This window comes from Ammospiza caudacuta, chromosome 3 (assembly GCF_027887145.1).
Source record: "Ammospiza caudacuta isolate bAmmCau1 chromosome 3, bAmmCau1.pri, whole genome shotgun sequence".
Lineage (NCBI taxonomy): Eukaryota > Metazoa > Chordata > Aves > Passeriformes > Passerellidae > Ammospiza > Ammospiza caudacuta.
Window position 1 is genome coordinate 7,576,565 of NC_080595.1, and position 21,231 is coordinate 7,597,795.

Genomic DNA, 21,231 nt, shown 5'->3' on the forward strand with positions numbered 1-21,231 from the left:
ATTTTTGCTGTGTCTGTACAGCACTGGCAGTTTTCTGTATGGGACAATGGTGGTCTTGTCTTTAGGGAATTTCTCTTCATTTAGGAAGCTTTATTAGCACAGAGCACCACTTGTTAGCTAAATTTAGAAAATTTGGGAGGTCCATAAAAATTGTGTGGACACAAACACTCTGTATTTCACTCTTAACATTTCTTAACACCACTTTTAACATCTCAGCTCTGGAAACAACTCATTTGAACGCTAAACCTCAATGTTAAGGACGATTTGTTAACTTTTTCACAACACATTTTGTTTCTGCCTGCTCAAGTATTGCTTAGACTTCCTGATTTCAAAATCTGGCCAGGAGCTCAAGTGGCCTTTCTGGAAAAGTTGCCCCAAAAGCACAGGGGTAACCACACTGCACGCTGCTGTTTTGTAGCCCATTTTTTATTTTCCTTTTGGAGACAGTGGGTGTGCTTTTACTACACTTTATTACCGTATTTTTGCCACATTTTGGCTTTGTCGAGTGCTTGAGGTGCAGGGCTGGAGGGAGCACAGCCTATTCTGTCAGTGCAGGCGCACTTCTCTCACGGCTTCAAAAGCTTCCTCTGCTTTTATTTTTGTTTTTCTTTTGGAGAGAAACGGGTGTTTCAGTGCGTTTTCACCCCATTTTACCACATTTCGGCTTTGTTTTCACCCAATTTTTACCACATTTTGGCTTTGTTTAGCGCTGGAGGGAGCACAGCCTGTTGTTCGGTCAGTGTAGCAGCACTCGCTGCTGTTCGGTCAGTGTAGCAGCACTCGCCACCTCCGCTTTTCAGCCCTTTCTAACTTTTCTTTTTGAGAGGTGCTTAAAAGCACCTCTGCTTTTAAGCCCTATTTTTTCTTTTTATTGTTTTTTGCATATTTATCACATTTGGTCGTTGTTGAGTACTGGAGGAGCAGGGATGGAAGGAACAGAGGCTGTTGTTCGGACAGCGTAGGAGCACTGGCGGCGGCGGAGGCGGCGAGACCGCGAGCGCTCCGTAAACAAAACGCTCCGTTTTGTTTACCCGGGCGGCGGGGCCTGGGTGGCGCAGGCGGTCTGAGCCTGCCCCCACCGCCGCGACAGCGACCTTTCCGCCCCGCTCTCCCTCCCCTCCCGCCATCACCCGCCGTGAGGGGCGGCGGGGGGGGGGGGGGGGGGGGGGGGCGGGGGCCGAACGCGCTCATTTCCCTCACGCCGGGGCGGGGCCGGGCGCGCGGACCGCGCCATCGCCGGCGCAGCCAATGGGGCGCGGCCACCCCGCGATTCAAACGGCGCGTCCCGGCCAATCCCGGCCAATGGGCGCGCTTGGCGGGGCGGGCGAGGGGGCGGGGCCGTGCGCGCGGCCGTAACCGTCGCTCGGCGGGGCGGTTGTTCCCCTCAGCGGAGAGCGGCGCGCGCTCGGGCCCCGCTCCCGCCGCTCCGCGGAACCGCCTCCGGCCCGGCCCGGCGCGGGCGGGCTCCAGGTAACGGCAACGGCGGCGCGCGCGGGCCCGGATACCCCCAGCTCCCACCCCCTCCCCTCCCCCGCAGCGTTTCCTTGGCGGCTTTCCCGGCGGGAAGCGCTCCGGCTGATGGCCGCGGCCCGCGCTCGGGCCTCGCTCCCGGCGGGCAGACGAGCGCTGCGGGCGCCTCGCTCGGAGCACCGGAGGTGGCGCGGCGGAGCCGAACAAAGCGGGGCCGCTCCGCCACGCCGGGCTCCGAGCGGGAGTAGGCCGCTGAGGGGCGGTGCGGCCCGGCCCCTCCCTTCCCCCGCGGCGGAGGCGCCGCGCCAGGCCCGGGCCGCGGGCGGGGCGGGGCTGAGGGGCCGGGCCTGGGCGGCCCGTGGGGCCTTCCTGTCAACGGCGGCCGCCGCTCCCGGGCCCGCCCTGCCCGGCTCCGGGTCCTGCCGGGCTCCAGGCCCTGCCGCGGGGTTTCCGGTAGAAGGGCTCTCTAAAGGGAAGATCCGCGGTTCCCGGCCCGAGGGTTGATGCGTTGTTGTTTTTGCCCCGAGGCTTGTTGATGCTTGGTTTTAGTGGTGAGGTTAAGTAGGTTTGGACAGGGATAGGTGCCTCCACTGTTCTCAATGAGGAGAGAATAATGGCGTTGCTGAAAAGGCCCTGCTCAGCTCTCTGTGGTGAATTCATAACTTTCTATGTTTTGTTAGCCTTGACTGTCAGCGTTTTCTGTGTTTTCCTGCATTTCTTCTTGCATTCAGCTGGCTCCCTCCTCTGACTACCTAACAGTGATGAAATATCAGAATTAGTAAATGGAATTACTGAACTTTTTTCTCCCAAGAGGGAAAACTTCTTTAGTGTTTATATATTTATTATTAAAACTGTGTGCCCAACTTTGCTGATCTCCCTGTGGCTACAAGGTAGCAGTCATCACTTTCTCCACACTGAAATATCTTCCCCACATCTCTAGTGAGAGAGTCATTAAGCAGACCAGAAATTCATGCATGGGGCAATAATGTTTCTCAGCCAAGTTTCTTTTTAATTATTTCATTCTTGTTTGAGTCAGCAGAAACTTTTGTTCTTTACCCACTTTCAAGCTCCAGGGAGATTTGCATTAATTGGCTTGGCTTGGTATAAGATACAAAGTCCTTTTCTTTTTCAAAGTCCTTTCTCTTAGAATCTAGATTCCTAAAGGAAAATTGTAATGGTTGAGAAAACACAAATTTCATCTCCTGAATAAGTGGCGAAACTTGCACTCAGGTGTCTGCACAGTGCAGGGTTCATTGTATGAGCTGATTTTCTTTGGATTTATGTTTTAAATCCCTGGGAATTCAAACGTTTGTGCAGAGCTGCTGGGAATATTAGGCTGATGCCAGCTGATAGCATGAAAATCATCAGGGGTGTGTAGAGCTTGAAAGAGCAGTGCATGAGAAATGTAATCTCCAAACAGAATTTTTTTGGAAAGACTTGCTGTGTTTTCTCTTCTGGATGGCAGTAATTGTGTGTGTGCATCTGAACAGACGAAGGCTGCCTTGAAAAGGTGCAGCTTTTGAAGTGGGATGTAAGGAATGAGGAATAGGGCAAGAAGTTACATTTACTTATTTTAATGTTTAATATTCGAGCTCATTATTAAGCTGTAATATTTAAAGAATTGAAAAATACATACATTTTCCCATTAATAAGATTTGAGTCAGGAGATATTTTCACTTGCTGATTTATTCTTTGGGATCTCATATTGGCAGTATCTGCCTCAGGCTGTTACATGACATGGATTTAGCTACAGGTCTTTCAACCACATTTCTCAGTTTTTTAAAACTAACTTGAGCTCCTTTTGGGAACAAGGTTGGAGAAAGAGAAAGTCTTTCTGCCTTTCACAATAATTAAATCATCAAGTTACTTTTTCTTTGGACTTCACGTTTGCATACAGAAGTGCTGGGTTTTCAAATCTAGCAGAGAATTGCATTTTAGTATCCTTATGAATTCAAATTCAGAAATTGTGTCTAAATTCTGGAGTGGTTGCTGTAAATTGAAAAAAAAACCACCCCAGTTTACATGTCCTCAGTGACAACTTCATGAAAACACGTTCCCCTTTTTGAGAAAAGATGTGTTTTGTGCAGCTCTGCGTGAGATCAGCTTTGTCCTGCTCAGGCTCCAGGTCTGCAGCTGTGCCTGAGGTGCTGCAGCTCAGGAGGGGAAAACCGGACTGGGCTGTGGGCAGTGCAGCAGCAGAGGGGAAACGGGGCCGTGGTGACATCTGGGGACAGCTGTGAGTGCCCTCAGCAGCTCCTGGGAGGGCAGCAGGGAGCTGTGGCTGCGGGAGGCTGGCACAGAGCAGGGGCAGCTCTGCATCTCCCGAGAGCTGCACAGGGAGACAGGGACGGGCAGTGAGAGCAGAGCTGGGCTGAGGTGCCAAACAGGAGCCAGGACTGGTTTGGTCAGAAAGGGCAGAAAATCCACAAAGACTCCAAGATTGGGACCGAGGAGAGAAGGGAGAAATTGAAATAAAAATATGGAGTTCATAAGAAGCAGGGCTGTGAATTTGAAGGGGTTCAGCTGACTGGGATAAAAGAAAATTGGAGGAGTGAGAGTTCAGAAAGAATGAGACAGAAACAAGAAACTGGGACAGCAAACACGAGTTAAAAGGCAGAAGAGCTGGAATAGCACAGGCCTGACAGGCACAGACTAGAGCTCATCATTTTTCTGACTGGCAAGTGTCACTGAAACCAAACTATAAAACTTTTTTTTTTCTCCCTCAAATATTATACAGCAGAGGAGATGGCCAGGTATTTCTGGTCTGAAGCAGTTTGGAGTATTAGTAATAAAATCCGAATGAGGGAATTCTGCTGAATTTGTTTGATTTTTGACTTGGAGAGCTACACAGGTGTAAAATTTATCAGAAAATGCCAGAATGAATGTTGGTTGTAAAACCTCACTGAGCCCCATCTCCCAGTGTGGGGTGAAGGTCTGTGATTGAATATTAACAGTATTTTTTCCCCAAGAATCTTAACTTTTCACTTCAGGTTAGTTCATATGTAATGATTAACTAGTTAAAGACTTGTGTTTACCTTAGTTTATGTGGTTTCACTTTCTTATCAAATTGATAAAGCAAACAAGTTACAATGAAACGCTTTGACACCAACATTTTATAGTTTGTGTTTGTTCCCTGTCCCTGCCATCCCCTCTGAGTTCTGTGTTGGTTGTACACAGGGTGCTGGTAGAAATGTTAGAGTGTATTTCACCTTGGTTATTTAGTGTATATTTATTTTATATTAGTTATTTAGTGTATATTTATTTTATATTAGTTATTTAGTGTATATTTCACCTTGGTTATTTAGTGTATATTTATTTTATATTAGTTATTTAGTGTATATTTCACCTTGGTTATTTAGTGTATATTTATTTCACCTTAGTTATGTTAGTTATGTTATATTTATTTTACCTTGATTATGTTAGTGTATATTTTACCATAGTTATGTTAGTGTATATTTCACCTTAGTTATTTAGTGTGTATTTCACCTTAGTTTTTTAGTGTATGTTTATTTCACCTTAGTTATTTAGTGTATATTTCACCTTGGTTATTTAGTGTATGTTTATTTCATATTAGTTATTTAGTGTATACTTCACCATAGTTATGTTAGTGTATATTTTACCTTTGTTATTTAGTGTGTATTTATTTCACCTTAGTTATTTAGTGCATATTCTACCATAGTTATGTTAGTATATACCTTATGTTATTATACCTTAGTTATTTAGTATATATTTACTTTACCTTAGTTATTTAGTGTATATTTCACCTTGGTTATTCAGTATATATTTATTTCACCTTAGTTATTTAGTGTATATTTATTTCACCTTAGTTATTTAGTGTATATTTCCCCTTAGTTATTTAGTATATATTTATTTCACCCTAGTTATGTTAGTGTATATTTATTTCACCTTAGTTATTTAGTATATATTTATTTCACCTTAGTTATTTAGTATATATTTATTTCACCTTAGTTATTTAGTATATATTTATTTCACCTTAGTTATTTAGTATATATTTATTTCACCATAGTTACTTAGTGGATATTTCACCTTAGACTTTTAAGGTAGTCTCACTTGATACATTGAGATTAAAAGTATATTCTGCTTGGGGTATCTGTTTCAGAAGGCAGTGACATAACACAGAGCAGCATACAAACAGTTCTACAGGAGTTTGCACTTGAAAACAACTTCCTCCAAGTTGTAGTTGTGGTTTTTCCCAGCACCTTTTTTCCCAAGGGTAGTAGTCACTCACACCAGGTTTTGTTAATATCAAATAAAAACCTGATGGTGCAATGGGGGATAGAATTTCATTTTTCAGCTTGCTGTGGGATTGCTCTGATGCTGAGCTTTGTTTGCCCATGGGGCCCTGGAAAAGGCATTGTGCCCTTTTGTTAAAGAGGTGGAAAATATAAAATGTTCAACCCAGACAGGAGCTTAAATTCTGAAGTTTCCTAACTTTGGAGTGTTTGGCATAATAAATTGAAGAGAGACTGTAATGTGGCTGTAAGTGTTGAATGATTGGGGATGTTTAATGTTTAGAAATCATCACTTGTGTAATTTCTGTAGAACCACAGGAAACAAGGGTTAGAGCACACTTCAGTACCATGTAATTGCATTTCTCTCTAGATAAGATGGGCTTCATGATGTAAGTTTGGTCAAAGATGTGCTTTGCCTGATTGTGCATTGCTCAGTACTGGTTTAATACATCTGAATGTTTGTCCAGAATGTGCACCTTCAATCCTGTCTCTATTTTAAGACACCACTGCTGGTTTCTTACTGCACACCCTTTTCCCTATTTCAGGCGAAGGCTTGTTGAAAGTGTCCCCGTTTCAGTGCCATGACACAGGCAGCGAGGAGGGAAGGTGAAGGCTGGTGTTTGGCTGCCATGTCACTGAGGATTTGTTTTGCAGGGTCTGTGTGTGGAAGATGCCCAGCCGCAAGTTCGCCGATGGCGAGGTGGTGATGGGCCGCTGGCCGGGCAGCGTCCTGTACTACGAGGTGCAGGTGACCAGCTACGATGATGTGGCTCATCTCTACACTGTCAAGTACAAGGATGGAACTGAGCTTGCGCTCAAGGAAAGTGACATAAGGGTGAGTGTGAAAATGGCTGTGTCATGATTGGCTTTTTGCAAATATTCAAATGAATATTGCATGTGTTATGTTAGAAGTTATGCTGCGTTAATTTTTTTAAGTAGTGTGTTCAATATAGTTTTAACTTATCACGGAATGTTAAAATAGAAACTGTGTATGTGGGATATTTTTTTAAGAAAGGAATGAGGTACTCTCGCTGAGATAGCATCCGCAAGACACCTAAATCTTTCAGAGAAAAAGAATTTATTGCTCCATTATCAGAAGAAACAAATTTCTTCCCACCTTGCTCAGCCCTGAGGATGCCATCAGGATTCAGAGGAAGAAGCTGTCACTGACCAGACAGAATCCTGTGTTTGAATGGAATTTATGCATCATGTATGAGGTGTATGAATATGCAACAGGCTGTTGCTTTTAAGGGTTAATTCTCTGTTAATGTGGGTCCTTTTTCGGGCTTACCTTGCCCAGAAAGAGGTACTCAGACTGTCCATAACTTTATTTTTGTCTCGTATTTTGTCCTAAATCCAAATTGTCCAAATTATTATTACTCTAATTATATTACTATTTTTATAACCATTTTATTACTATTAAACTTTAAAAAATTTAAAATAAGTGATTGGCATTTTTCACAGTGTGTACACATGTATTTAATTTTCAGTACTTCAGCTTAGGACTGGGTAGTTATTTTGCAAGTTTTTCTTTACTGTGTCTTCAAGGAATTGGTGCTAAGTAGAAGTTTCTTCCTATGTGACACCACAAGTAGAAGTTCAGAATGACCTCATTTTTCAAGTTTCATAGTTGTTTTATTTATGTCAAAAAAGTATCATATTTTTGAGGAAAACCAAGTCTGGTCCTTCAGGAACTCTATAGCATGATTTTAATAAAAAACTAGTTTGAGTACTTTACAAAGGTAGTAATCAATGGGTTGATACTAATTTGATGGCTTTCCATCTCTAAATAAGAAAATTTGATAACAAATGTGAAGATGCAGTTAAATGTCACTAAATATAAACAGTGCATGCCCTTCAAGCTCATACTTCAAACTTCTGCAAAGAGCTTCTGCTTGTTCAGGTCCTCAAAGGCTTCATGAGGCATTCTGCTGTGTTTGTGACAATTGCAATCCCCTGAGAAAGGTTCATGTCATATAAGCATATTTCTTCCTCTTTACTCATCATTATTTTATTTTTTGTTACTAATAAAGGCCTTTGAAACTTCATAACCAGTTTAAAATTATTAATGCAGGAGGAAAAAACCTTGTTTGAATGTTCACTGTAGTTCATTTCTATGGCCTCTTCTGAAACCTGCATGGGTTCAAAGCCAGTTTGTGTGCCTTTATGTGAGCTATAGTGTCACTTCTGGTGGCAGTCTCCGTGCCCAGTCAGTGGCCTTCTCTTTTGGGACCAGAATGTTTCTGCCTTGAGGTAGGCAAGGACCAAAATGTTTCTGCCTTGAGGTAGGCAAGGACCAAAATGTTTCTGCCTTGAGGTAGGCAAGGACCAAAATGTTTCTGCCTTGAGGTAGGCAAGGACCAAAATGTTTCTGCCTTGAGATAGGCAGCAGTTTTCACTGTTTCAAGACTTTCTGACTTTTTACTTCTGCATGCAGGTTAGCAGACTCAAGCTGGGAAAGTGCCTTTCTTTGTCATGAAACATTTATGCATTCTAAAAGTTGCATTGTGGAAACTTTACATGGGGAAATCAGCATTGTAGACTTCCCAGAGAAATCAAACAGTGCTTTTGGGGTAAAGTGCTTTTGTTTATGAAATGAGTTACCAGATATAATTAAATTATTAGGCTGACTTGGGTTTTTAGTGTTGATTTTAGTGTTGAGGCCGTGTTGTCTCACACAGATGATGACCCTTGCTATCTCAAATGCATTAATAAAGTTGAGCAGTGGAAATGAGAGCAGCCACTGAGGGCTTGAGAGACAGCTCTGCATTCCTCTCCCTATGCACAGGATTGAGAGGGTGGTGTGCCAAACAGCTTGGTGCTCACTTTGTAGCTTACATCCATAGCCTGATTTCTGCAGCTTCAACAGTTGGACTCGGAACGGGCTTCTTTGGGAATTGCCAGCAAAATGAGTATTCTGCAGTTGCTCTTTCTTACCAGCCTTTGTAGAGCATCAGTAGAGGAAATATGAGACAGATCTACAGAACTGTGTGCCAGAGTCCTCACCACAACCCCCCCCCATGTTTCTAAAATTGTTCTTTGGTTCATGCTAAGACTCTGCTTGCTCTCCATCTTTGTTCAGTCGCAGTCATCGTTCAAGCCCAGGAAGAGCCAGTCCTCCTCGAGCTCTCCCTCCCGGAGGAGCAGCAGCCGATCCCGCTCCCGCTCCCGCTCTCCCGGCCGGCCGGCCAAGGGCAGGCGTCGCTCTGCTTCCCAGAGCAGGGAGCACAAGGAGGACAAAAAGAAACCCAGCCAGGAGCCCAGCATAGCTCTGCCGGTATTTGTTCTGTTTGTTGGCTTTTTCTGTGGGGGTTTGCTGGATTTTTAGTTAAAGAAACTTTTGCTGTTTGTTTTTTTTGCACAGTGGGTTTATCATTGTAAAAGCCAGCTGCAGTTCATGTTCCCTGGACAGCATAATTACCTGCAAAAGTATATCTCAGAACTGCCTTTTATTTCTTTAGAAATTGGGTTTCTAGCTTGCAAAGTTTGAGGAAATTCTTGAGAGGTAAACCAAGGTTATAAAGTTCTACCTGAATTTGGTGATAGTGAGAACTCTGAATCCAAACAAAAAAAAATTAGGTATTTGATGTTGAAGTAATTGTTAGCCATGTGCTTCCACTTGTGAAATGGGGCAATGGAAGTTAGCTTACTTTTGGGTCGGTTAATTGCTACATAGCAGGTAGGTATTAGGATTTGAAATAAAATGAGTTCTGTACCATATACAGTTTTGTGCAACAGTAGTGGAAAACAGGCAGTGTGGAATATTTAAATATGGCCATGCTGATGGATAATATTGCAAAACTGATTTCATTATAAAAACTAACTTGTAAGGATTTCTAAGTTTACCAGTATCTGGTGTCTAGCTGAAATTTATTAGGTTTGTTCTTAGCATTTTTGTGAAGATTGAGTGCTGCAAATGGTTCTGGTGATCTTTAAGTGAAGAGGAGTAGAGGTGGTGTTTCTCTATGAAGAGAAAAACAGCATTTCTTCTGCCTCTTGTGCCCTTGAGATGGTTTCTCACTTGTCTGAGACACAGTCCCTGGAACTGGAAGTGCATTCTGCTGATCTATTGGGAATGAACAGGTTTTAATTAGGTTCCAGCTAGACTAAACCAGGTTAATACAAACTAGCTAGATAGGTTTAGTAAATGGGTACTCTTAGGCATTGAAATAGTTGTGGGGTTTGTTTTGCAGTGAGCTCCTTTGAGCTGTGTGGTCCAGTGCCTGTGGATCACAATCTGGTTTAAAGTAGCTTTTTAGCCAGCAGCTGCTGTTTACTTGTAGTACTTTTAACCTTTTGGGATAAAAGGGTCAAAAAGTCTTTGGTGGTTTTGTCCTGGCTTCTGTTTGAGGAGTAGGATTGATCTGTTGGTTCTTGTAAGACTGGAAAGACCAGGTTCTCTTCAACAAAACTGGAGTTGAAATAAAACATGTGAGTCATGTCTTCCCAGAGCTGTGTAAGCTAGACTCACTGGAGAAGAATTTTTATGAGAGAATTTATTTCTTCAAAGGTATTTTATAGAAATCCAAACTTCCAGTTCTGCAGAACAGTGCCATATATAGGACACTGAAAGCTTAAAATGTGTTTCTTGTTTTGACCAGAAACCGAGTGAGAATAACACCAAAAGGTACAATGGTGAACCTGAAAGTACAGAGAAAAATGCCACATCCTGCATCATCTTGGAGGTAAGAGCACAGAACTTGCTCTTAGCTTTTTGTCACACTGCTAGCTTGGCTCTCTCAGAAATTCTTAAAAAAGGGCAATACAATAATCAAACAGAAATAGAAGGCAACATAAAACTTAGAGGTTGAGTAAGTTGCTACAGAGAAAGTGATTTTAAATTGTCCTGATTGTTATCTGGTGCCCAGGCACGTGGCAGAAGGGAAAGGGGAGGGTGGCAGTGGAGGATCTGTGCTGCTGATCTGTGATCACAGCCGAACAGGTTACTGGGCTTGGTTTTAGCAGTCTCTTTGTATGAATGGGTAATTGTGTACTGGTGTTTTACAGTCCTCTGAAATGTTAAATAAAGTAGAATCACTGGGAAACCTTACAGTAAATTATTGCTATTCATTTACAGCAAAAGTTAAAACCAGACCTGGAAATGAAGCGTGTGCTCGAGCAGTACAGCTTGCGTTCGAGGAAAGATGACAAGAAAAAAGAAGAGATTTATTCAGAGAAAAAAACTTTTGTGGCTGTGAAACCAATTGAGAAAGTATCAACAAAAACAAAGGAGATGGAGTTTGGGGGAAGAGTTGGTACGTGTGCAAATTGTCTTAATAGTTGAAAATTGGTACTGTTTTGTGGGTTTTTATTTACTGACCATACTGTCATGCCAGGTTTTTTGGACCTTGGCTGCAGAACTCAGAGTAAAATTGTTGGGTTTCACTTCATTTAGTGGCAAAGAGCCTTTATTGCACTTAGTTCATATGTGAAATACAGCAGAGATCTTGTGCCACCTCTTGCCACAGTGAGATTTAAATATTTCCAGATTAAATTTAAGAATTAACCAGCAAAGCTTTTACGTTTTCAAAACATAGGTGCTTGAAACTTGACAGTAAAGTATTTTTAGACAGTTTTTGGATTATTTTTGGAGGGATGCAGTGACCATGTATGGGAGTGAGAAGAATGTCTCAGTGTCCTGTTACATGACTATGGGATTGCTGCTGTCTTGTTCAGGAGAAAATAATGGCAACCTCTTCTTTGTTACTTAATACTGAGCTTTTTTCGTGGGATTGAAATTTTTTTTTTAAATTTTCTGTACTTACCTTCTAACCTGCCATGATGTCTGTTTACAGGGACCTTCATGCTGATGTTAGTCCTGCCTGCTACTGTATTCTACCTGCTGTTGATGTGCAAACAAGATGATCCAAGTCTTCTGAACTTGCCTCCTCTGCCAGCACTTGAGAGTCTTTGGGATTGGAGGGTGTTTGGTGTCATTCTCCTGTGGTTTTTCCTTCAAGCTGCATTTTACTTGCTGCCAATTGGAAAGGTAGGCTGGCTGGAAGGTGGAGTGTGTTCTAAATGCAGTGAATTTCAAAGCAATTTAATGAGTTTTTCTTAATAAACTGGAATATAGCAGCTGCAGATTTCTGTAAGCTTAAAGCAGCTCAGCTGGTTCAGCATTTTTGCATTTCAGAGCCTTCCAGTAGAGAAGGCAGAAAGCATTTTATAGGCATTCAGATCAAAGTGTGGACAAACTTTGCTTGATGGAATTCTAGAAGAGTTTTAGGTGTCTGACTTTTAATTTCACAAAGTATTTCAATACTCAGTTTCTTGTGGATATCCAGCATTTTGGAATGCAATCTTCATTTACAGGAGTCTATAAACCTTTCTAGCCATATGTATGAATATCAGGTAAAGGCTCTCCTTCCTTCTCTTGTGACTTGAGGGTTAGTGGCAGATTCTGGAAGGACACTCTGAAGTAGATCAATCATGTTTTATTGCTGTACATGTTCACAATGACTGGAGAAGTTCTGCTTTCTTGGAGCTGCTTAAGAAGAGGTTTATTTTAAAAAATGTTTTTATTCGAAACTGCTAATCTTTTTCATTTGCTATCCAGAGTATGTTTTTTAGAACAGTGCATGAGCTTCAGGTTTGAGTGTATCCAGCCTGGTTGCTTTGACTGAATGCCTTTCTGACAGAGTTAAGCTTGCTTTTCCTCACCTGAAGAGCCCACACAAAACATTTTCTTGATCATTAATATTTTATTCTCCTCAGGTTGTAGAAGGCCTGCCTCTTTCCAGTGGAAGGAGACTGCAGTACCGGATAAATGGTGAGCATGGTGCAGCTGGTTATTCCAGAACTGATTCCATTGTGGGATTTCCAGTGCTCAGCACCATAAAACACAAATATTGAAAGATACAGTTTGACCAGAGAGTAGAATACAGAACAGAATACAGTCTGTGTAAATCTTGGGTAAAATAGGATGAGCCTTTTCTTGGGAAAAGGTGCTTAGTATTCATCAGGAACTAAGTGACCCAAGAGCAGGACATTACACTGTATGGGGTGGTAGTGAATTAGTTTTGTCATAGTCTGGTAAGATGCACCATTTAAAGCTGGAATGGGGCTGTAAGTAACAAACAAGGGGAATTACATCCTGTAAAAGTGAGCTCCTTGAGGCTTCTCATACCTGTCTTGGTTTTGGACTTTTGTCTGTAGTTGTGCCATGCATTCTGGTAAAGGGAGGAAATAAGCTACATAATTTGGATTGTTAAAAAAGAAAAGCCATTGTCTTGGTGCTGCAAAAGCTAATTATAACAGCAAATTTAAAAGTCTTCTTGAGGAAAGGTGAGGACAGGAGGCACTGGGCACCAGGTGAAGCACAGGAGGTTCCAGCTGAGCTAGACCAGGTGAGCTCTGGAGGTTCCTTCTAACCTCACCCTCCATGACCCTGTGAAGGGATCCAGAGCAAGTCCTTAGCTGAGGGCAGCAGAGAACTGCCTGATCCTATTTGGGCATCAGTCCTTTCTGTGTGAAATTATACTCTCAATGTATGCAAAAGTGTTTGTGTTCAAGTTTTACCTTCTTGATAAGCCATTTTAATACTTTAATTACTGCTATCTGTGTCAAGCTATATATGAAGATAATTCAAAGATGAGACTATGGTTGTCTCAGCTGTCTCACAGATGAGACTTTGTGACCTGCTCTCATTATCCATTAGTAGTGTCAGTGTCCATTTTCCCACTAAAATCTGAAATTGGATCCTATGGCATAAAAGATTGAGAAGTATTCAGTGTTCCTGCCTCTTGTCCTTTTGGTGAGCACAACTTCAGGGCTTAGAGTCTCTTAGTTAGATTGCTGTGCCCCAGAAGTGTGAACCATGGGATGTCCAAGGTGTTACTGGAATATGGACAAATACTGGAAGAAGTAAAAGTGCAGAAACATTGGATTAGGTAGGTCCTACTAAAAAGATATTTTTTTTTTATTTTGACTAATATATCTTTCTTCTACATCCTTTAGGGTTTTATGCTTTTATTTTGACTGCTGCAGCCATTGGAGTTCTGTTGTACTTTGGATTTGAGCTCCATTCCTTGTACGATCACCTGGTGCAGTTTGCAGTGGCAGCCGCAGCGTTTGCTCTGGCGCTGAGCGTTTACCTGTACCTGCGCTCCCTGAAGGCACCTGAGGAGGAGCTGGCACCAGGTGGAAATTCTGGTGAGTTGGAACATTCTGGGTGATTCCTGTCCAATTGTTTGCTATAGTTTCATTTCTACAAATTACAGGCTGGATTTGGGGCTGGTTATTATAACACTGTGACTCCAATTTTGCTCTGTGTAGTTTTGTTTGTTGGGTTTTTTCCCACAAACTCAGTCCCAGGTATGAAGTCAGGGCATGGTGTTTTCCTTCTTGTCCACCTTTTTTGATGGATGGGTCATTGTCACAGCTAAAGGGAATTCTTTTTCCCAGACAAAAGCAACTAAATAGGAGAAAATGTAAAATTAATTAATGCCATATGACCATGTTCATAGACACTGTGATGTAAGCTTCAGGATAAGGCTGAAAATAAAGAAGGAACAAGTGTCAGGGAGAACTTCCAAAGTGGTTAGTCCTCCTAATTAATAAAAAATTAGGGCATCTTAAAATACAAACTATGTAGATTTGGTTTTGTATTTTGCACATACTCTTCAAAATTTTTTGGGGTTTTTTTTTTTTTTTTTTTTTGCTAATCTGAAGGCTTTTAAAAATTCGTAATGAGAGAACATTAGTGGACAGTAGGATTTTATTTATGGGGAGGAGAGTAGTGGCAGATAAAAGCAAGAGTTGCTAACAGAGTTTTGTCTTACCTGCAGGGTATTTTATTTATGACTTTTTTACTGGACATGAATTAAACCCTCGTATTGGCAGCTTTGACCTCAAATACTTCTGTGAGTTGCGTCCAGGATTAATTGGCTGGGTGAGTCAGTAATCTGAATTATTTTATTTCCTTAAATACTACACTGAGGGATTTTTTTTACACACACACATATAATTGATATTAAGGATATTTATAAGTAATTATAAATGAGTACTGAAAAACAGTTCCACGTTGCTATTTTTTTAATGACTGTTTTTATTCATTTGAAGGAAATTTCTAGCTTAGTTTTGTGGCAGATGAAAACCCTTTTTAAGGTATTCATGTGTTGAGGTTTTACAGCTTCAAAAATATGGTCAGTTGCAAAATTACTTGTAAAATAGTTTATTGGTTTTTTTAAACTAAACATTGGTCAAAAATACTTGTGTTAAAATGTCCTGTAGTGTAATAGAAAATACCAGTTTCTTTTACAAGTGAACTTTTAAATGAAATCTTTTCTAACTTAGGTTGTTATAAACTTGGCAATGCTCTTGGCTGAGATGAAGATCCACAATCTCAGTGTGCCATCCCTGTCCATGATTCTCGTGAACAGCTTCCAGCTTCTCTATGTGGTGGATGCTCTTTGGAATGAGGTAAATGCCAACCCCCTTCAGCTGTGTCCATTTCTAATTGCCATGTTAAGAGAAGGAGGCCTTGGAAATGCTGAAATTCCTTCCTCCTTGTTTCTAGGAAGCTGTTTTGACTACAATGGACATTACCCATGATGGATTTGGGTTCATGTTGGCCTTTGGAGATCTGGTGTGGGTTCCATTTGTCTACAGCCTGCAGGCCTTCTACTTAGTGGGTCACCCCACCACAATTTCTTGGCCTGTTGCTGCTGCAATTACTGTTCTGAACTGTAAGTTACAGTAAATGTCATTGTTGTGTTGGTTACAACGTAGTTCTGATTGTGTCTTCAGAGATGGGAGGTGAAGCTTTAGCTCAGATGCAGCAGTTGTTGTCTGGCTCCTGTGAAATACAGAGAATATAATGAATATAATGAATTCTCATTTTAGCAAATGAGGGATAGCTGAGACTCTGAACACCTAATTGTTCTGTTGAGAAGCAGCTCTAGGTAGGTGCTGTCTGGAGTTGAAGAAGTGACTTAACATCTTCTGAATTTAATAGATGCTTTTTTGAGTCAATCTGAGCAACTTATTTAAAGGAAAAAAAGTCAGTACCTTGTTGGCTACGCTGTGCTGAACCCAGGGAAAAAGTAACTATTGCCCCTCCTTCCCTGATGGCCACAGTGACAAACACATGTCAGTAGAAAATGTCTATTTCATCAAAGCTGAGCGCTTTGAGAAAAGATCTCACATCTTTAGGCAGCCTTACATTTGCACCAGCATATGCTTTGTGTGCCTGTTATCTGACTGGGAAACAATAAAAACCCACCTGAATTTCGTAGACATGACAAAGAATTGGAAAAAATGAGAAGATGTACAATTTAATATGTGCAATACTGAAAACCAGAAAATAATTTTTTCATTTTCACCTAATGTTTTTTTCTTGGGTTTCTATTATTTAAAAAAAATAATATCTTTATTCAAAGTATGTTGTGATCATCTTTTTTCAATGCAGCTTTGGAAAAAGCAAGTTTAAGCTGCTGTGTGAAAATTATGGGGGATATGAATTTCAAACCCAGATAATTCCTTGCCTGCTTCTTTTATTATCATGATCTTGTAAATGAGTTGTCAGTTTATGGAGTAGGTGCTGTAACAAAGTGCTAGGCTGCAAAATAGAGCTGTAATCATACAATGTGAAATTCACATCACCTTCTGTGAATTTCAAACTCAGCGTAACATTAAAAAACTCAGATATAGATGTGAAAATAAAATTTCTTCAGAGTCTCTTCAAAGTTAGTCAGTAACAAGGACCTTATGGAATGCAGGTTTCCAGAGGCATTTCTGTCTTGTTAAAGCAGAGAATACCAGTTGAACCTCTGGGGAAAAGCCTTTGATGGAATAAGTGTGGCAAAGGGCATGTGAGTGCTTTTGTTGAAGCTGAGAGAACCAGAAAATGCTGAAAATATAAACTAGATGATGTTTCTTTTCAACATGATGTTTATTTGCAGGTATTGGGTATTACATCTTCCGCAGCGCAAATTCTCAGAAGAACAATTTCCGACGGAATCCAGCAGACCCCAAACTGGCCAGTGAGTGCATTTCTTATTCCTTTGGCTGGGGTTGTATTCACTGGCTCTTTGTGGTGTGTAAATAGATATTTCAGTCACTGCATTGACACAACACTCTGTTCACAGATCTGAAGTTTATACCCACTGCAACTGGCAAAGGGCTCCTTGTCACGGGCTGGTGGGGTTTTGTTCGTCACCCCAATTACCTTGGTGACATCATCATGGCTCTGGCATGGTCCCTACCCTGTGGTGAGTTCTGAGACTAAAGTGGATTTTAGCAAAAAGGTTTTTGTTTGCATCTGTCTGGGTTTGAAATGCCAAGTGGGAATTATTTGGGGTAGTAAACCCTATTGAATGGCAGATTTCTGTGTCATCAGTCTAATGCAACACATTTTAACTTCCATTTTACCCTTTCTGACGTATGCTAAAGATTTTACTCATCTCTCTGACACTTTATCATTCAATAACCATTCAATAATCAATTACTTGCTAATTAGCTGTTCTTTACATTTTTTAGGCTAGTGAGTGTTTTCAGCTGAAGTTCCCCAAAAGTGGGAATTTGCTTGGAGACAAGGGCCACCACCTACAGGGAGGACTTGAAGTGAAAGATATTTAAAAGAAAGGTCTTCAAACACAGTGAAATTATCTTTCAAAATGTTTGTTAATAATACACAGAGGTGGACACAACACTCAGGAGGGCAGAGTAGTGGGTTAGAGCCAGAACCTGCTGCCACTCTCCTCCTGATGCAGCCCAGAACACACTTGGCTTTTTGGGCTGCAGTCTCACACTTCTGGGTGCTTTCCAGTTCTTTTCACCCACAGGTCAGGTTTGAGCAAAGCTGGGCTCATGTCTGCAGGCAAAATAGAGCAAACCTTGTGTGGGGCTCTTTGGTGGTGCAGAGACTTGAATGGAAATGTGGTTTTGATAACTAAAGAAATTTAAATTATAATAACACTTCAATATGTGCCAGCTTTGCAGGCATTGAGAGGGAAATTGGTAGATTTTGTGACTCTAAATGTCACCACGATATTTTCTGAAAAATCCCTTCACCAGGATTTCTTCTCCTGGGAAGCTGAGAAGCCTCAGAAAAGAATGAAAATAATTATCTGATTGCTTGGGAATGTGGTCTGGAGATCATTTACCAACAGCTGCAGCTTTGATTGGTTCCATGTGAATTGTTTTAACTCAATGACCAATATCAGCCAGCTGTGTTGGACTCTGAGTTAGTCAGCAGCTTTCATTATCTTAATATATCTATATATTATAGACATATATATCTATATATTATAGATATTTCATTATCTATAATATATTCTTGTCTAGGCTTCTGATGAATCCTTTATAGTTTAATATAGGTTTTAGTATAGCATTTCTTATGATGTGATGTGGTATAATAATGTAGTCTAAATATAATATAGTCTAAAGATAATAGATCAGCCTTCTGAGAACATGGAGTCAAATTCTTATCTCTCTCCTTGTCCTGGGAACCCTCACAAACACCACATCTCAATTTTCAGAGTTACTTTCTGTGGGTTTGTGGGTCTTTCTGTACCTGCATGTGTTGCGCTGTCCTGTGGAATATTCGACGCTTCAGCCTTGAACGAATGTGTCGCCGGCTTCGAACACGTTATCAGCTCCCACCTCCAGACCTGTGTCCTGTTCATCTGAGTTCACTTTGTCCCCTTGCAGGTTTCAATCACATCCTGCCCTATTTCTACGTGATCTATTTCATCTGCCTGCTGGTGCACCGGGAGGCGCGTGACGAGCACCACTGCAAGCAGAAGTACGGGCTGGCCTGGGAGCGCTACTGCCAGCGCGTGCCCTACCGCATCTTCCCCTACGTCTACTAGAGCACTCCAGGGCCTGCCGGGCACAGCACTGCCACGCCTACATCCCTTGCAGAGACAGATACCTCCTCCCTTTGGGCAGTTGGTATTTAGGCTTGTAAAGAAAACAAAACAAACAAAACCCCACCAAACGTTGGAGTGCGTCGAAGGTGTTGCTTACAGTAACTTCGAGGTGTGAGTTATGTGAACTGACTGTCTGTGACTTCAATTTAAAAAAAAAAAAATTGTGAATTTTCAAAACTCTTCGAGCCCTAATTTTTCAAGCTAAATTTTATCTAGAATTCTGAGTTTACATTTTTTTATTGCATTTAATTAAGCACTGTGATGTAAAGTATATTATTTTCTTAATACAATAAATGCTGAAATTCCATCCAGTTCATTTTTTGGTGTTACTCGTACCATCTAACTTTAGATGTCCAATTTAGTTGCCTGAATTGGAGGAGCAGCAGGGTCTTTTTGGTCAGTGAGCTGGAAGCAGAGGATGTGAGGGGCCTGCAGCCCCCTGACCAGAGCTGGCACAGCTCAGCTTTACATGGTTGTTCCTCTCCTGGCTTTTCTTTGATGGCATTTTTTTGGTCAGAGAGGCTCAGCTGCCCCCCCTGCCCTGCACCTGCAGGAGGATAAAGAGATGGAGCTGGGAGAAGGGGCAGAGCTGTTCCCTTCTCCCTCCCCACGTTTTGAGGCAGTGCCAGGAGTGCCCAGGGCAGCTCTGAGCCCTGCCTGGCAGTGCCCCTGGCCTGGAGGTGGAGCCTCAAGGGAGGCTTCACTCCTGGAGGGAGATGAAACTCCTGAAACCCTTTCTGTGGCTGTGGAAGGGAAAAGTGAACCCTCAGCTTGAACATTGGGTAAAAAGTGTGCAGCATCTGCCTGTTAGGCACAAAAGGATAAATGACCACAGCTGGCTCCTTCTGATCTTTGTAAATTAAGTGTTAATGTACCATAGTGTTTACCAAGTGTGTATAATAAAAGCCTCCACGTTTTTGCTGTACAGTGTTTGGGTTTGAAAAATGCAACAGCTTTTTTAGAAACAGGAGAAATCAGTAACTAAACCAATTTCCAGTAATTTTTAAAAAGTTAATTGAATAAAGGGTTTTGTAAATTAATGTAGTTAATTCTTGAAACAATTGAATTGTTCATTTAAATATTTGTATTGACAGATATGCTATGAAAATATAGGAAATGCTCCTCAATCCAAAGTTGTTTTTTTGGTTTCTTTTTGTTTTTAATTTGGCATTGCTACCTCATATGTAGGTGTTGCCTTTTGTACTGTTGCAGATAGAGAAATAGCTATTTTTTTGCTATTGCTATTTAAAACGACATTTTTTTACATGAGCCTGTGGTTAAACTCAACCACTTTCTAATATATTTTTGTATATATTTGACTTTTTAACTAATGTATGTGTTCTGGTCACTAGCTGTGTTCTTTGTCTAACTGGCTGTAAATTATATGCCCTTGTGGTATTTACTTCATAAGTAGAATGATTTTACTGAAATACTCTTGCTTAATTAATTAATTAGCTTTTATTCTGTTGTCACAAGTAAGAGCTTTTCACACACTTTGTACATGAGGTTTATAGCACAAATTGCCCCAGAAAAGCTTACTAGAATATTAAATGAAGTGCAGCTACTTCTGCACTTGCTTGCAGGAGTGTTCCTAATAAATTGGAATGTTATTTATCAATTTTTTCAGTTATTTTAAAATGTTGATGTAATTGAAATCTAGCATGTGATTTTTAAAAAAAAAATAAAATAAAATAACCTATTTTGTACACGGGCATTTTTTAAAGATAATTGTACAATTGAAGTGTATATAATGTAGCTTGATTGTTGGTGTTGTAGGGAAATTGTTTGAAGACAAGTCCTTTGATTGCTGGCAGAAAATAGCAGTGCCTCTAACAAGACTCGAGAGAGTTCCCTCCTGTGCAGCAGCAGATGAAACTGGGATTTGCTGGGGAATTTCTGGGGAATGGAGAAATCATTAAAGAGCCCTGGAGTGCAGCTGGGTTTCAATCTGCTGAAGGAAGGGGGCACTGATTGCTCAGCCTTGGGGCAGGAGCTGCTCCTGCTGCTGTTCCCAGTTTTGTCTGCTGCCCCCAGGGTTGTTCCCGTGTCACTCAGAGCCCTTGTCTTTGAGAACCTGCTCCTGACCAATGACAGCTTCCTTTACGTGCTGAATTTTATGTGAATTTGATTTTGAAGTAACTGTTTTTAATACAAACAAGCCCATGAGCTAAAATAAAGGTTTTGCTTAAAACTAAGTAGTGCAATTTATTTTTCCAATTCATGGGGATACCTGATAAAAATGACATTGCTTTTCCTTATTTAAGTGTATTTCCTTATACAGGTGTGAGTTTGCTGGAGTTCCTGTTGCACCCGTGGTTGTGGGCTGGGGGCTACAAGCTCAAGTGTGGTGCTTCTCTTTCTTCTTCCCTTCTGCTACTCCAAAACCAAACTGAATTTCAGCTGTAAAAATACAAAATGAACACTCAATTTGCCTATAGGATATTGTATTTTCCCCCACAGCCTCTATTAGGAGTCAAAAGCAAACCCAATCAGGCTGTATCTACATAAAGTGTTACTGCACAGGAAATAAACCAAAGTTTGACCTGCAAGGCTGTAGTGGAAATATACAGGAACAGGAATGATAGTTCTGCTTACAGAAGGATATTTACCCATAGATAATAAAAATGTCTGCT

At 41.3% G+C, this 21,231-nt stretch overlaps 1 protein-coding gene across 1 annotated transcript; it reads left to right on the forward strand.

Annotated features, from left to right (window-relative positions):
• The first annotated feature begins 1,358 nt into the window (after nt 1–1,358).
• LBR (lamin B receptor) lies at nt 1,359–20,793 on the forward strand. Its single transcript, XM_058800762.1, has 14 exons — nt 1,359–1,470; nt 6,378–6,558; nt 8,806–9,000; nt 10,325–10,408; nt 10,801–10,978; nt 11,519–11,712; nt 12,441–12,495; nt 13,683–13,877; nt 14,513–14,616; nt 15,021–15,146; nt 15,244–15,412; nt 16,628–16,708; nt 16,814–16,936; nt 18,378–20,793. The coding sequence occupies exons 2-14, from the start codon at nt 6,394–6,396 to the stop codon at nt 18,536–18,538; spliced, it is 1,830 nt and encodes a 609-aa protein (XP_058656745.1). The 5' UTR covers nt 1,359–1,470; nt 6,378–6,393; the 3' UTR covers nt 18,539–20,793.
• Nucleotides 20,794–21,231: the final 438 nt, after the last annotated feature.